This window comes from Eriocheir sinensis, chromosome 58 (assembly GCF_024679095.1).
Source record: "Eriocheir sinensis breed Jianghai 21 chromosome 58, ASM2467909v1, whole genome shotgun sequence".
In the NCBI taxonomy this organism is placed as follows: Eukaryota; Metazoa; Arthropoda; class Malacostraca; order Decapoda; family Varunidae; genus Eriocheir; species Eriocheir sinensis.
The window spans coordinates 2,693,507-2,707,337 of record NC_066566.1 but is presented as its reverse complement, the minus strand read 5'-3'; the positions used below and the strand labels follow the sequence as shown (position 1 = coordinate 2,707,337).

The following is a 13,831-nucleotide window of genomic DNA, read 5'->3' as shown; positions in this document are numbered from 1 at the left end:
CTCAATCAAGCCTCCCTCCCTCCTTCCTCTCCCCTGCCCCTCGATCCAGCCTCCCTCCCTCCTTCCTCCCCCACTGGGTTTAGCACCTGTCATTAAGACCAGGTGGTTGTGGGTACGGGCCGGGAACTGTTTTAGTGAAGGTATAATTACAGGTTAATGAAGGATGAGAGGTCGGTGTGATGGTCTGGCGCCCCGCCCTATCACCATCCCCTCTCCCCACGGATGGGATCTACCTGGGGGCGGCTGCTTGGAGTGGTGACGGTAATGGGGTGGGGCAGTGGTGGTGGTGGTGTACTTAGTTATTTCACATGTTTATACACTTCATTTACCTTCTTACTTCATCAACTACCTTCATGTTTACACTTTATAGCGTCTGTATTCCTAGCAAAGGTATTGATATGTTCAGTCTTCGGGGTGGCCTCCTTACTGCACAAACAAGTATCAACCATTCCTTGCAGCATGCACCAGTGAGTGTCGTGCCCCCTAGACTCGTGGTCCCCCGGGGCGCGGCGCGGTAGTGTCACTTCCCGGGCCACTAATGAGTTTCCCCGCCATCCCCGCTGCGCCGGAGGGGTCGCAGAGGGCGTCGTGGCGGCCACTTTGTAGTGTAAAGACCATCAGGAGAGGTAAGTAAATATTAAGTTTGGCGCCCAGCCGGCCAGATTAGTGTCAGCTCAGGTCGGGCCGCGCGGGGGGCGGAGAGCAAGAGTGATTAGCCTCCCACACAGGTGGAGGCGGCGGCCGGTGTTCTCGACAAGGAAAACACACTGGAACAGGTAAATATTTGGAGATCCCATTCTCTCCTCTCCCAAAGACCAAATCACATGGAAGAAAGACAAGACTTTAGTTTCACAATAAGGAAAAAGCAACAACTTTTCTGTAAAAACAAACAAGCGTAGATAATCTTATTCAACAGACACATGGCCTCCGGTGCAGTACATTTTGCTGCGCCGTAACTCGCGACCTGAAGAGAGAGGAACCTGAAAATGTGTGGTGGGAGGCAGTTGTTCATGGGTAATAGGATAAAATGATTCACCTTTACTTACCTTTTCATAAATGAAACTCCTCTTTCTAATACGAATACATTTATTTAATATAACGAATCATCTGTGGTACACGTGGCACATGTAGATATAAAAGAGAAATAGAGGTCAGCGAGTATGTACAGAGCGCCGAAAAGACACGGGAAACATGACTGGAGGCGGGGGTCGGCGCCCACCCCGGGCGGCCCCTCCACCCACACACTCCTTCACACTTTCCTTATATCTGGACACGAGGAAGCGATGACCTCATCTTGCCATCCGTGTGCCGTTCAGTGACACGCACAGAGCAAGTTTCCGGGCAGCGCGGGGCGAGGGGTGGCCGGGCGGGGGCGCCGCCCTCCCGCTGATATGAAGGAAGGTCCCGCGCGGCGCGGCGCGGCGGCAGCCCGCTCACACAACTTCCCCGGGCCTTCGGCAGCTACAAAACGGTGCCTCCTTATATTTAAAGCTATCCAAAACTAATCATACTGATATAAATAAGAGCGTGCGCCGGCCCGGCAGTGTGTGGGGGCGCCGACAGCCGGGCCGCCTCGCGGGTGTAGCCTCAACACCGAGGTGCGCCAGTCGTCACCTCACGCGTCAGTCACATTCAGTGGGCGAGGCCGAGGGTGGCCAGCAAGGCGCCCTCAGTCCAGGCGCATGTTACTGGCTGCTGTGGTGATAAGCAATGGTAAATTATGCAGTAATTAATGTGCGACAGAAGTCTCTTTTGATGCTGCCGTGAGTGTCACAACACAAATAATCCAATGCACATTCCTGTTTTCAGACCCTAAACACCCCCGCCGCCCCACGCCGCGGCCGCCCCGGAGCCACAGCCACGCGGCCGCGGCCGACGGGGCTGGCCGGTCGGGCGGCGGGGCGGCACGCAGCATCGCCCTGCACAGAGGGCTGCTGCTCCTCACCTCCACTACGGAAACTCGTTTGGCACAACATAAAACCAAAGGACGAAGAAATTTTTACACATAGAGAATTATGCAAATATACATCGGTAGTAAAAATAAACTGTACAATGACAAAAATAAAGATGTGCGTCCCGCGGACTAAACTTCAAGATACACGTCTTGCAGGGGAGCCAGGGGATCGCCTCCCCAGCCCGCCCCGCCCCGCTCCCCCTGCCTCACCTCCAAGCTGGGGGCGAGGGCGCCAGCGCTCCCTGCCACCCTGGTCAGGCCGCCGCCACTGCTGACATCCAATGGTCTGCTGCTGCCTGCTGTAAACACTGTGTGCTGAAGCCTGTCATTGCTGTCAGCCGGTGTGCCAGAGCCTCGACACACCACGTGTTTGATTAACATTATGAGGTAATATTTACTCCCAACCCCAACGAGGGCGAGTCTGGGCCGTGACCGGCGCCGCCACCCGCGCAGCGGCCAAGGGCAGCTTTGTGTCTTTTATATATATATATATATATATATATATATATATATATATATATATATATATATATATATATATATATATATATATATATATATCAAGTTAATTTTAAAATTTCATTTTGTAACAGAGAGCGAGAATCCATTTTTGTTACTCAGCTAGACAAGACAACAAAACTACCCGGCTGTGGCGGGCACCGCGGCGGCCTCGCGACCCGCTGCTGCTGCAGCAACTCGCTGCACTGTTGCTGGCGCGCATCGCAGGCCCGGCTTGCTGCACACCCGTGAGAATGATATTTTGATTTTCTTTGATTATGATTTGTTTTTAACGAGGGGGAAATCATGGGACGGAAGGAAGGCTTCTCGCCACCTGTGACAACAAACAGACACTCCCAGGGCTCGTGTGGCGGCGGCGGCGGCGACAGGCTGGGACACACACAGTGGTGAGTTCTTACTAATGTGAACACTACCCTTGACGAGTCCCGCGGGATCCTCAGAGTGACTCAACATCACCTCTGCAAACCAAGCAAACCTTCGGAAAGGACAACCCAGACGTGCATAGCGTGTAGCTCTTGTCCCCCCCCTGGTGTGTGTGTGTGTGTGTGTGTGTGTGTGTGTGTGTGTGTGAGAGAGAGAGAGAGAGAGAGAGAGAGAGAGAGAGAGAGAGAGAGAGAGAGAGAGAGAGAGAGAGAGAGAGAGAGAGAGAGAGAGAAAATGGTAATCTCGAGAGTCCTCGCGGCACAGTCCAGCACTAATTGCTGCCTGAAACTTGTTCTACGTATTAATTTGAACCACGAAAAATATATACATATATTATTAAGTTAATTCAACACAGGGATGTTACGGGTGTTACCACTACCAGTACAGCTGCAAAGCTTTGAGAAAAGTGTCAGTGATCAGTAAAGACCGCCCGAGTGTTCCACGCGTGGCGCGGCTGACAGTTGGCTGCTGGGTGAGGCGGCCGTCCCTGGGAGGGGGCCGGAGGGGGGCGCCGGGCCGGCCTGCACGACGCCGCCAACACCGTCGGGGTCACGGCTCTGAGATATCAATTACTCCTCATAGCTCACTACCCTTATCTGTAGATAGTACTCTGCTGAAGAACTTGACTAACAGTTCTCAAGTGTCACCTACAACATTATTACATCTCTCCTTGTTTCCTGCCTCCGTGAGCCGAGCAACTGCTGCCCCGCCGAGGACGGGGGCGGCAGACACGTACAGGAGCATATTCGTTCTCCTTCATGAAGCGGCGGTGACGGAAGGCGGGTAAAGAGAAAAGAACACGGCTCGGTGCTGGCACGAGGCACACCCCTGGCAGGGAATAGGGACCCTGGGGCTAGACATGCCCCGCGGGGCTCAGCACCCCGCCGGTGGCACTGGTCCGAGACAGTGAGGTGCCTGGAGCGTCGCTTCAGCCCGAGGACCGCATCGTAATCTAGGAGGAGGTGTGCGTTAAGTACCCACACAGTCGCCAACATGTACAGCACTACGCCAACGGTCTACGGTGCTCTGTTCCAGTCCTGGACATCACTACTCAAGGGCTGCTCACTAGATGATTTGGAAAATGGACAGTTGCTGATTGACTACGAAAACCCAATGACGACGCAGGATCTGTTCCGAAAAACCTTGTGAGGGGCCGAGGTCAATCCTCAAGCCCCGCGTCCAGAGCCTCGACAGAACACTGGGTGGTGGTGCCGCCGCTCGGGAACACCAGCTGGATGAGAGGCAAGGTGATCAAACTTCATCCATTCACGTTCGCGAACGGCTCTAGTCAAATTAGGAACTTGTGCGACGGGCACGAAGACTCCCGCCAAGCTGTAGCCCAACAGGCCGCGAGCAGCCACCCGCGGGTCTGGCGGCCCTCCTTGAGTATGTATACGAAAGAGATTCAAATGCTAACTTATGTGCTTCAGTGTTTGCTTCAGACAGACATCTCCTGCTTCGCGGCCTGTTGACTTGAGTATATCTAGAAGGATATTATTTTCCGTTAATATGAACATGATTCCTATTATGAACACACATAAACGTGATTTTTTATGTACAGTTGAAAACGTACACTATAAGAGAGCATCAAGCAATATAATGGTAATGGCGTACATGCCATCGAGAGCTCGAACGAATTATTAGTCTGACATTGTGAACATTGATACAACGCAGTTATCTGGTGGACAGCACACCGCTGTTCTACACTACCTGCCAAGCTGAGTGAGTGATACGCTGCACAGCCCACCTTATTACTAAGATTCAGACTCCACCACTCCGATTTACACACTCTGTCACAGTCCACACGGCGAGTCCCCGGCCGGCGGGACGCCAGCACTGCGCGGCGAGTCCTGCTTCGCCTCCCCGGACTCAGCTCGCCGCCTCGCCGCACAGTGGCACCGCCCAGGTCCTTGGTCACACCTGTGAACTCTCCCGCGGTGGAGGTTGTTGCATAATACAGTACGATGCGACGACACACTTCCCGTTGTCCTCTTCCTTAGGAGGAGGATCAGTAGCCTGGAGCCGCGTCCGGGGTAGGTGTGGCGGGGCGGGGCGGGAGGGGCCTCAGTACCGCGACGGCCGACACTTCTTGGACGCCTTTTTGAGGAAGCGACGCATGCGCATCTGTTTGTTCTGGCGCCAGCGGATGACCACCGAGTGCCGGTTGATGACGAGGCCCGGCCGCTGCTTGCGCTCCTTCCGGCCCAGGATGAGGTAGTCCCTGAAATGGGGACAAACGTCAGCAACACAAACGCTTCAGACAGGACGGACGAGAAGTTCACTACAAAATTCATGTCTGTACATAAAATGATCCTGCCACATAGTCTGCCGCCTGACACTAACGGAAAAAGATAGGGGGGGGGGGGGGGAAGGATTAAAATATACTAACTCTGATGATAAGACACTATGATATAATTGTTTGTCCTTGATTTCCTGCCAGACTCACCCGCCCATCTTAATTTCCGGACACCTGCAAGTCAGGTCACTGTTCTTGACCCAGAGTTGGTCCCCGCCGCGCCGCACCCTGTCCGCGCGAGTCCTCTTGAACACGTCCGTCACCTGGATGTCGAAGCGCGTGTAGTCACCGAGCACCTCCTTGTTGATGACGCGGGCCACCAGGGCTGCGGACACAGGCACACGTAAGACAGACAGACAGACAGACGGACATTAATATAAACAGACGAGCAGACGCACAGATGAAACTTCTTGATATTGTGTTAAGAATAAATGGCAAAACAATGATACTGACGATTGATAGGCTGGAACGGAGGGAAGTTGTATAGTGCATATCTCAAGGCTATTTATCTGTTTATCGTTTATTCTTATTACGGCAGTAGGAACAATAGAAGGAACTGAAGAAAAATACATACACATACACATATTAAACCCTAAAGGCGACGGAAGAGGAGGATAGTGCCCGAAGCGACAGAAACCACAAACAAAAGCATCAGACAGCCTTAGAGGGCATCATATATCACTACAAACGATATGCAAATGTTATGAAAGAGCGAAAAAGGAAGAAAATACAAATTGAAGCATAACATAACCCCTTTAAGCTCTGTGCTGGTATTCCTAGACGCCTCCACCTTGTAGCACCCACCATGAAAAAAAAAAAAAAAAGGTGGGTGCTACAGATTGGCTGCTACAACCTCTCACAACAACTATTTTCAAAGGCCGGAAAGGAGATCAAGCGGGTCCTCATGAGTGTATCTATGGCTCAAACTACCACCAAGGTCATGAAACTACCCCTGGAAATGCCCAAAACCCCCACGAAAACCGCGTCAAATATGTGTGCTTGGGAGCCGATATGTTTAAGAATGTGGCCCTTAGACTCAGCCCAGTATTGATATGAAAGCCTATGATAAAGCATCCCATCACTCGTCACCACTCCCAGTCCGCCTTCAGGAGTGGGCAGGGTAGGGCGCCGCTGCTCCGTCCCCGACACTTACCGTAGTCGCGGCGGCAGTATTTCCTAAGCTTCAGGCGGCGCTTGGTGACTTTGCATTTCCCACAGGTGTGCTGCGCGTAGCCTGCAAGGAGAGGGAGCGTTAGAAAAGTCTTAACTCTTTTTTTTACAGCTAAAGAAACAGCTCAAAGGCAACAAACAAAGGTGTAAAAAATAAAAAAAAAGCCCGCTAATCGCTGTTCCTACAGACAAAAGTTATGCCCGGCCAAAAGAGAGGTCAATTTCCGCTGTTTGGTGATTTGTTCTTAAGTTTAGACATGAGAAAAACGAACCAAAACTCCGCCAATGCTGTTGTAGTGAACTGATTAAGGCTTGAGCATTCTCGACTCACTCTTCGTTCTTAGCTTTAGAGAGAAAATAAACTAAATCAAACTCCATTCCAGCTGTCAATAATGCCTCTACAGCATGGTCTCTAGAAAGGATGCTGAGATGCTGTGTAGATTAGTCCGCCCTTAAACTCACAAAGAAAACTAAACCAATGGTGCCGACATAGAATGGTCTCTGAAAAAATAAAAATAAGCTGCTGAGATCTCGTATGGTTTAGTCTGGCCTTAAATCCACAAAAGAAAACTAAATCAATAATGCATAAATATATACTGGTATCTACGTAGAAAGTATGCTGAGATATTGTATTGTTTAGTATGCCTTTAAATACACAACGAAAACGATCCCAAAGCACAAGCTAGGATGTGTTAATGTATGTTAATGTAAGTTGTGTTTATGTATGTTTGGTTAGTGCGGGAAAATCTGGGTGACTCAAGTAATCTCAGGAAGTTGATTTATCCCTCAGCGAATGTCTACGATAACAGTCAGGCTCAAGTGCTCTATCATACCTTCTGCCTCCTCTCCCTTAGGCATTTGGTTCTCTTGAAGGTATCCGAGAGAAAAAGGAAATTAACGATAGGGATGAAGACTAGGAGGGAAGGCGAAGGAAGAGGAGGATAGCGCGCGAAAAGACAGAAACCAAATTTAAAGCATCAGATAGCCTTAGAGGGCATCATATAGCACTACAAACGATATGAAGATGTTATGAGCGAGCGAAAAAGGAAGATAATACAAAGTGAAGCATCGTATCGCGCCTTAGAGAGGGTTACCGAGAGACACAGACAGAGGTGTGAGGTGCAGCGAGAGGTGGTGGGCGCTTCCCGTAGACCTTCATGACTTTTCGAGGGAGGGAGAGAGGGAAGGGGACGGACGGGACAGACTTCCAAAGCGGCGCACAGATAAAGCCTCGTGATTGTGTTAAATAGAAAGACAAAAGATACTGACGACTGATAGACGATAAGGAGGAAATAATGGAATTCGTATATTGCATGACAAGTATATTCATCTATTTACTATTCATCTTATTTTCAGAAGACCACGAAGGGTAATGAGAGACAGGAACGGCGGAGAACTGACGTTGATAACCGGAAATTTCAACGTCGGCATAGATAGTGATCAAGTCCAGGCGTAGCGGGAGGTTTTTAATACGTTCAGAAGGGAAGGAACAGGAGGGGAAGGGGCAAAGAAGGGCGGGAGAGAACCTTCACGCCGTATGTAAGGAGAGCAAAGATCCTGGCGGTATGGGGACGGGAGAGGGCGGGAGGCAGAGAGGTAAATAGATAGGTAGGTAGATAGATAGATATGGAGAGAGCAAGAGTGAGATAGAAAAAAAGAAGGCGGCACGCTGAGACGAAGAATAGAGCAATACAAATAAAGGGGCAATTAATTCTTACATACAAGGAAGACAAAAGGAAACAAAAGCGAATCGTTTATGGAAGAAAAGAAAGCCGTTACGACGAAGAAAGAAAGCGTCGACTAAAAAAAAAAGTAAAGAGCAATTATAAAGACGAAAAAAAAGAGAAAATCACTTATGAAAGGAAAGTGAGACGAGGCAAAAAGAAAAAAAAGTTTACGAAAAAAAAAGAGGCGAGTGAGGGACTTATGCGACTAATGAACGTAAGAACAAACAAACAAACAAACAAACAAACAAACAAACAAAAAAAACTTGATAAAAAAAACATACCGGGTGACGCAGAGACAGTTTCATTTAGGCGACGAAAAGAGAAAAAAAAGAAAAAAAAAGAAAACTATATTGAAAAAGAAGCGAGGAGGTGAAAGAAGGTGAAGGAAGAGAAGGAAAATGGGAATATAACAAGAAGTCATGTTTTATTGGCATTTCATGGGTCACTGTCCTATTTTACTTAATCTACATTGTCCGACAGCGCTGAGGGACTGGATGGCTGGATGTGAGTGAGTGGGCGTGAGTGAGCGAGTAAGTGAATGCATATGTTCGACTGCGTGAGTATGCGTGAAAAAATGAGTGAGTGAACGATTATGAGTGTAAATGAGTGAGTGCATGGGTGAGTGCGTGAGCGAGAGAGTGAGTGCATATATGTTCGACTGCGTGAGTGAGTGGAAAAAATGGTGAGTGGACGATTATGAGTGAGTGCATGGGTGAGTGAGTGGGCAAGTGAATGAGTGTTTATGTTCGACCGTGTGTGAGTGAAAAAATGGTGAGTGAACGATTATGAGTGAGTGCATGGGTGAGTGAGTGGGCGAGTGAGTGAGTGTTTATGTTCGACCGTGTGTGAGTGAAAAAATGGTGAGTGAACGATTATGAGTGAGTGCATGGGTGAGTGATTGAGTGAGTGAAAGATAGACACTGCTTGGGTGTAAACGAATGATTAGAGAGATGTGGGTGAGTGAGTGAGTGAGTGAGTGAGTGAGTAAGTGAATGGGTGAATGAGTGAGCAAGTGAACAATGGAACAAAAGAGAAAGAGATCATTCAATAAGCCAAAATAACACTTCCCTCCCCCTCTCCCCTGCTCCCCTTCAATCCCCCCCCCCTCCCCGCCTTAGCTTCCACTCTCCCTATGCAAGACGTGGGTGGGTGAAAGGACGCGGGGCTCCGGGTGGCGGCGGGGACGTGTCTGGGGCGGCGGGGCGCGGCTAGAGTAGAGGGGCTCACCCACACCTGACGCGGGGCGGGGCGGGGGATGGGGGGAGGGAGGGGTGTATGTAGGGCATTTTAACAATCCTTTCGTCACTATTTGAAAGGAGGAGGAGGTGTTTTAGTCTTTGTGTAAGTAAATGATCAACACACACACACACACACACACACACACACACACTTCTGTTTTTCTACTTCCTCTTCCGTCCTCCAGCCCTTCTGTGTTCCTCCTATATCGTCACTTCTTTAAATTCTTTCTGTTCCTTCTATATACCTACATCATTTTCGTACATTATATTATCTTACTTTCACACCAATGTTCTTCTCCTCCATCTCTTCCTCCTCATCATTTTCCTTCTACTTCTTCTATTCCTCTTTCCTCTCTCTGCTTCGCTCTCTTCTTTAATATTTCCTCGCTTTTTGGTATGCCTACTATTATACCCATGCGATTCCTTCCTTTTCTCCTTCTTCCTTCCCTCCTCCTCAGTCTCCCCTCTACTCCTTTATGGTCACTCTTTCCCACCTTCTATTCACTTACTTTCGCCGGGTGCCTCGTAAATCGTGCCGGCGTCCCCTCGTCTGGGCAGGTGAGCTCAGGTGTGTCACGCTGAGTTATGGGCGCCACTGACGTAGATTATCTCACTTCCTTACCGGGGCAGGCTGGCTGGAGGGCAACGACGGAAGGGGAGGGAAGGGCAGGGCGCTAGATAATACCATACCCTACCCTACCCTACCTTACCTTGCCCTGCACTACCCTACCTTACCTTACCCTGCCCTGCCCTGCCTTACCCTACCCTTACATGCCCTGCCCTGACCGTGTCTACAACAGGTTCCTAATAAGCTCATTGAGTCGCTCTAAAAAGGTCGGTGTTGTGAGCACGCGCGGTGATTAATTTGTGGCTTTCTCCGTCACTGATTACATTACTTTCTTTTTCTTTTTGTTAATTTAGCGTTTAGGGTGAGTGGGTTTGCTCCGTTTGTCTTGAGTTGGCGGTTGTTTTGTCTGTGTCATGATAGTGTAGATTAAGTTGCGCCATCTATACTTTCTACGGCTTTTTCTTCCCCCCTCCCCCCCACACATACACACACACACACACACACTCATGGTAGTATAGATTAGATTTCAGACTCATGATAGTATGGTTAAGTTTCAGACTCATGATAGTGTAGATAAATTTCGCCACCAATACTTCCTACGCCTCCCCCCCCACACACACACAAATACATCCACATTTCTTTCTCTTCCTTTCTAGCATTTTATTAAGTATAGCGGGGGTGTATATTGCTTTCTTCTATCTAACTATTTCCTTTTGGGTAGCTCGTTTATCTTCCTTAGTTGTTAAAAAAAAGGAAACAAATCTTCGTAGTCACATCATCTGGCACACACACACACACACACAAAACCACGCACACGGACCCCTCAACCCATCCACCCACCCATCCATCCACACCCACATCCATCTCCACCCACCCACACCCACACCCATCCCCTCCCACCCACCCACACCCACGCACCCGCCGGCCTCCCTGGGATCTACAAATAGGTGGAAACAGGCAGCATTCCAGCACGAGACTCAAACACTCGGCGCGCCACACAAACACGGCCCGGAACAAAAACAGTGGCCGGCACGGATCGCCCAACACAACCCTGCCGCACCGCCTGCCTGGAACACACACACACACACACACACACAAACACACACACACACATCTGCTGAACTTATATTACTAAACGCGTAGTTATTAATATAGGGGATCATTTTCCTATTCTTAAAATAAACAAAAGAAACAGGCAAATGAGAACCCGGATGTGTGTGTGTGTGTGTGTGTGTGTGTGTGTGTGTGTGTGTGCCTTCGGGAGGTGCTCAGCGCGGGGGGCGTGGCCAAGCGGCGCTGTAGTAAACACGGGCCTGGGCGGCGCGGCGGGCACGACAAAGGGCGGCAGGGCGGCGACGCAGCGCCCGCCCTAAAGAAACGCCACACAAAAGCATTCCTCTCAGATCTGCTACACTAAGAACGACCCCTTTCCATCTAGCCCTCTCTCTTCCTTCCCTTCCTTATACCTTACTCTGCCACCTTTAACTCTCTATTTCTGAAAACGGCCCCCTCCCCTTCCTTCTTTCCATTCTTCCCTTCGCCCTTTTCTTTCCTCTCTATTGCTTTCTACTTTTCTCCTCATTTTCGTCATTCATTTCTACCTCTCCTCCTTTCAGATCTGTTAGTCTAAGCCGCCCCCATTCCTCCCTTTCTTCCTTCCTTCCTTCCCTTCGCCCTTTTCTCTCCTCTTCTATTGCTTTCTACTTTTCTCCTCATTTTCGTCATTCATTTCTACCTCTCCTCCTTTCAGATCTGTTACTCTAAAAACTTCCCCATTCCCTCCCTTTCTCCCTTCCTTCCTTCCCTTCGCCCTTTTCTCTCCTCTTCTATTGCTTTCTACTTTTCTCCTCATTTTCGTCACTCATTTCTACCTCTCCTCCTTTCAGATCTGTTACTCTAAAAACTTCCCCATTCCCTCCCTTTCTCCCTTCCTTCCTTCCCTTCGCCCTTTTCTCTCCTCTTCTATTGCTTTCTACTTTTCTCCTCAGTTTCATCACTCATTTCTAACTCTCCTCCTTTCAGATTTGTTACTCTAAGAACTCCCCCCTTCTCTCCCTTTCTCCCTTCCTTCCCTTCACCCTTCACTCTAAACCCTTGTCCAATCCTCCACTCCTCTCTCCCCCATCTCCTCCTCCCCTGTAATAGACACCATCCCCCGAGGCACAGTTGGGTGATGGGTCGGTCATGGCGTGAAGCTGCCGAGATTGATTTAATATTCAGGGACTAACGTAGCAGCCCATTAGTCTTAACAGTGTTCCGGGACCTTCACTATAATGCTGTGTAATGTTTCCTTCACATGGCATAGATATATATTGTTCTATGCTCAGTTTCGTTTTTTTTTTTTCTATTATTTTATGCTGATTTTTCTTTCTTCCTGATATTGATTCTTGAGCCTCGTCTTGATCTTTTTTCCTGTTTTTTTCCTTCCTTACTTTTCATCTTTGCGTTTTTTTCCCTTTTTCTTTCTGCTCATTCTCTGACACACACACACACACACACACACACACACACATTACCCCCCCCCCCCTCCACCCCTCTCCATTCCATTATTCTTCCTTTACCTTGCATCTAACTCCTTTACATCCTCATCCCCTCCCCCCCCTCTCTCCCCCTTTCTCCCTCTCCCCCGTGTCCCTTCCTCCCGGGGGCTCATCTCAACGGGTCAACTCCGGCTTTTTATGAGGGACGCGGCGCCCTCCTAATGCTGTGTTACGGCGGTGGAGGTAAATGGCTCACGGCTTAACGGCCTGCAGACTGGACAGGACTGAGACGACGGCGGTGGTGGTGGCGGGGAGCGGATGAGAGGAGGAGGAGAAGGGAAGGAAGGTCAAGATAAGTAAGGAAAAGGAGAGGAAAGGGAGGAAGAAAGGTGAGAGGTAAGTCAGGAAAAGGAGAGGAAAGAGGAAGAAAGGTGAAGGGTACGGAGGAAAAGAAGGAAGATGGAAGGTGAGTAAGGAAGAGGAAAGAGGGGAAGAAGGCTAAGAGGAAGGAAAATTAAAGGTAAAGAGTATACGAAAAAAAAAATGAGTAGGGGAAGATGCATACGAAGGCTTGGGGAGGAAAAGAAGAGGAAAGGAGATAAAAAAAATAAAATAAAACGGACAGGACAAGACAGGATAGGACAGGACAGGACGGAGGGTGGCGGTGGGGAGCGGATAAGAGAAGGACAGTGAGGAAAGAAGGAAGGAAGGAAGGTTGAAGGTGAAAGTGAAGTAGGGATAAGGAGAAGGAGGAGATAGAAGGGGTCGGGAGGAGGAAGGAAATAAAGGAGAAAGGTGGGATGAAAAACGTATATAAAAGGATGAAGAAGGAAGGAAGAAGGAATAAGAAGGAAGGAAGGGAGGAAGGGGAAAGGAGCACAAGGGATGATTAGGAAGGAGCAACTGTAAGGAGGGATGTAAAGGAAGGAAGGAAGGAAGGAAGGAAGGAAAAGTTGGAAAGTTTCGTTTAGTCGGCGCAACATCTGTGGTCATATGCCGGAGAGAGACAGAAGGGGAAGGAATTATAGCAAGGAAGGAAGGAAGGAAGGAAAAGGAAGGAACGAGAGTTGACATAAGGAAGATTAGGGAGGGGACGAAAGTGTGTTCAGGGATTGCACAGAGATACTAAACATGAAGGAGAAGGAAGGAGAAAGGTGTCTTAAGGAAGGAGAGAGGAGAAGAGAGGAAGAGAAAAGGAAGGGAAGAAAAAGAGAAGGAAAGGAAGAACAAAAGCAGGCGACACATAATGGATAAGAATAAGAATAAAGAAAAAGGAAAGGATAGAAATATTTAACGGTGACATAATAGACAAGAGGGAACCAGGAGAAGGGAAAAAGAATGGGGAGGAAGGAGAAAAACAGACAGCATAAGAATAAATAATGAATAACTTGAGTAAAAAGGAAAAGAAAAGGGAAAGGAAAGAAGGAAAAAGGTTATACAATGAAAAATAAGAAGA

The 13,831-nt window shown here is 48.9% G+C and overlaps 1 protein-coding gene across 1 annotated transcript in view; it reads right to left on the bottom strand.

The window, feature by feature from the left end:
• Positions 1-2,610: 2,610 nt before the first annotated feature.
• Positions 2,611-13,831, bottom strand: part of LOC126985037 (netrin-1-like) — a 40,922-nt gene continuing 29,701 nt past the window's right edge. Inside the window, exons 4-6 of the mRNA XM_050839287.1 lie at positions 6,346-6,426; positions 5,343-5,517; positions 2,611-5,117 (exon numbers count right to left, since the gene is read on the bottom strand). Of these exons, the coding sequence (XP_050695244.1) occupies positions 4,961-5,117; positions 5,343-5,517; positions 6,346-6,426 (413 nt within the window). The 3' untranslated portion in view covers positions 2,611-4,960. The remainder of the gene's footprint in view (positions 5,118-5,342; positions 5,518-6,345; positions 6,427-13,831) is intronic.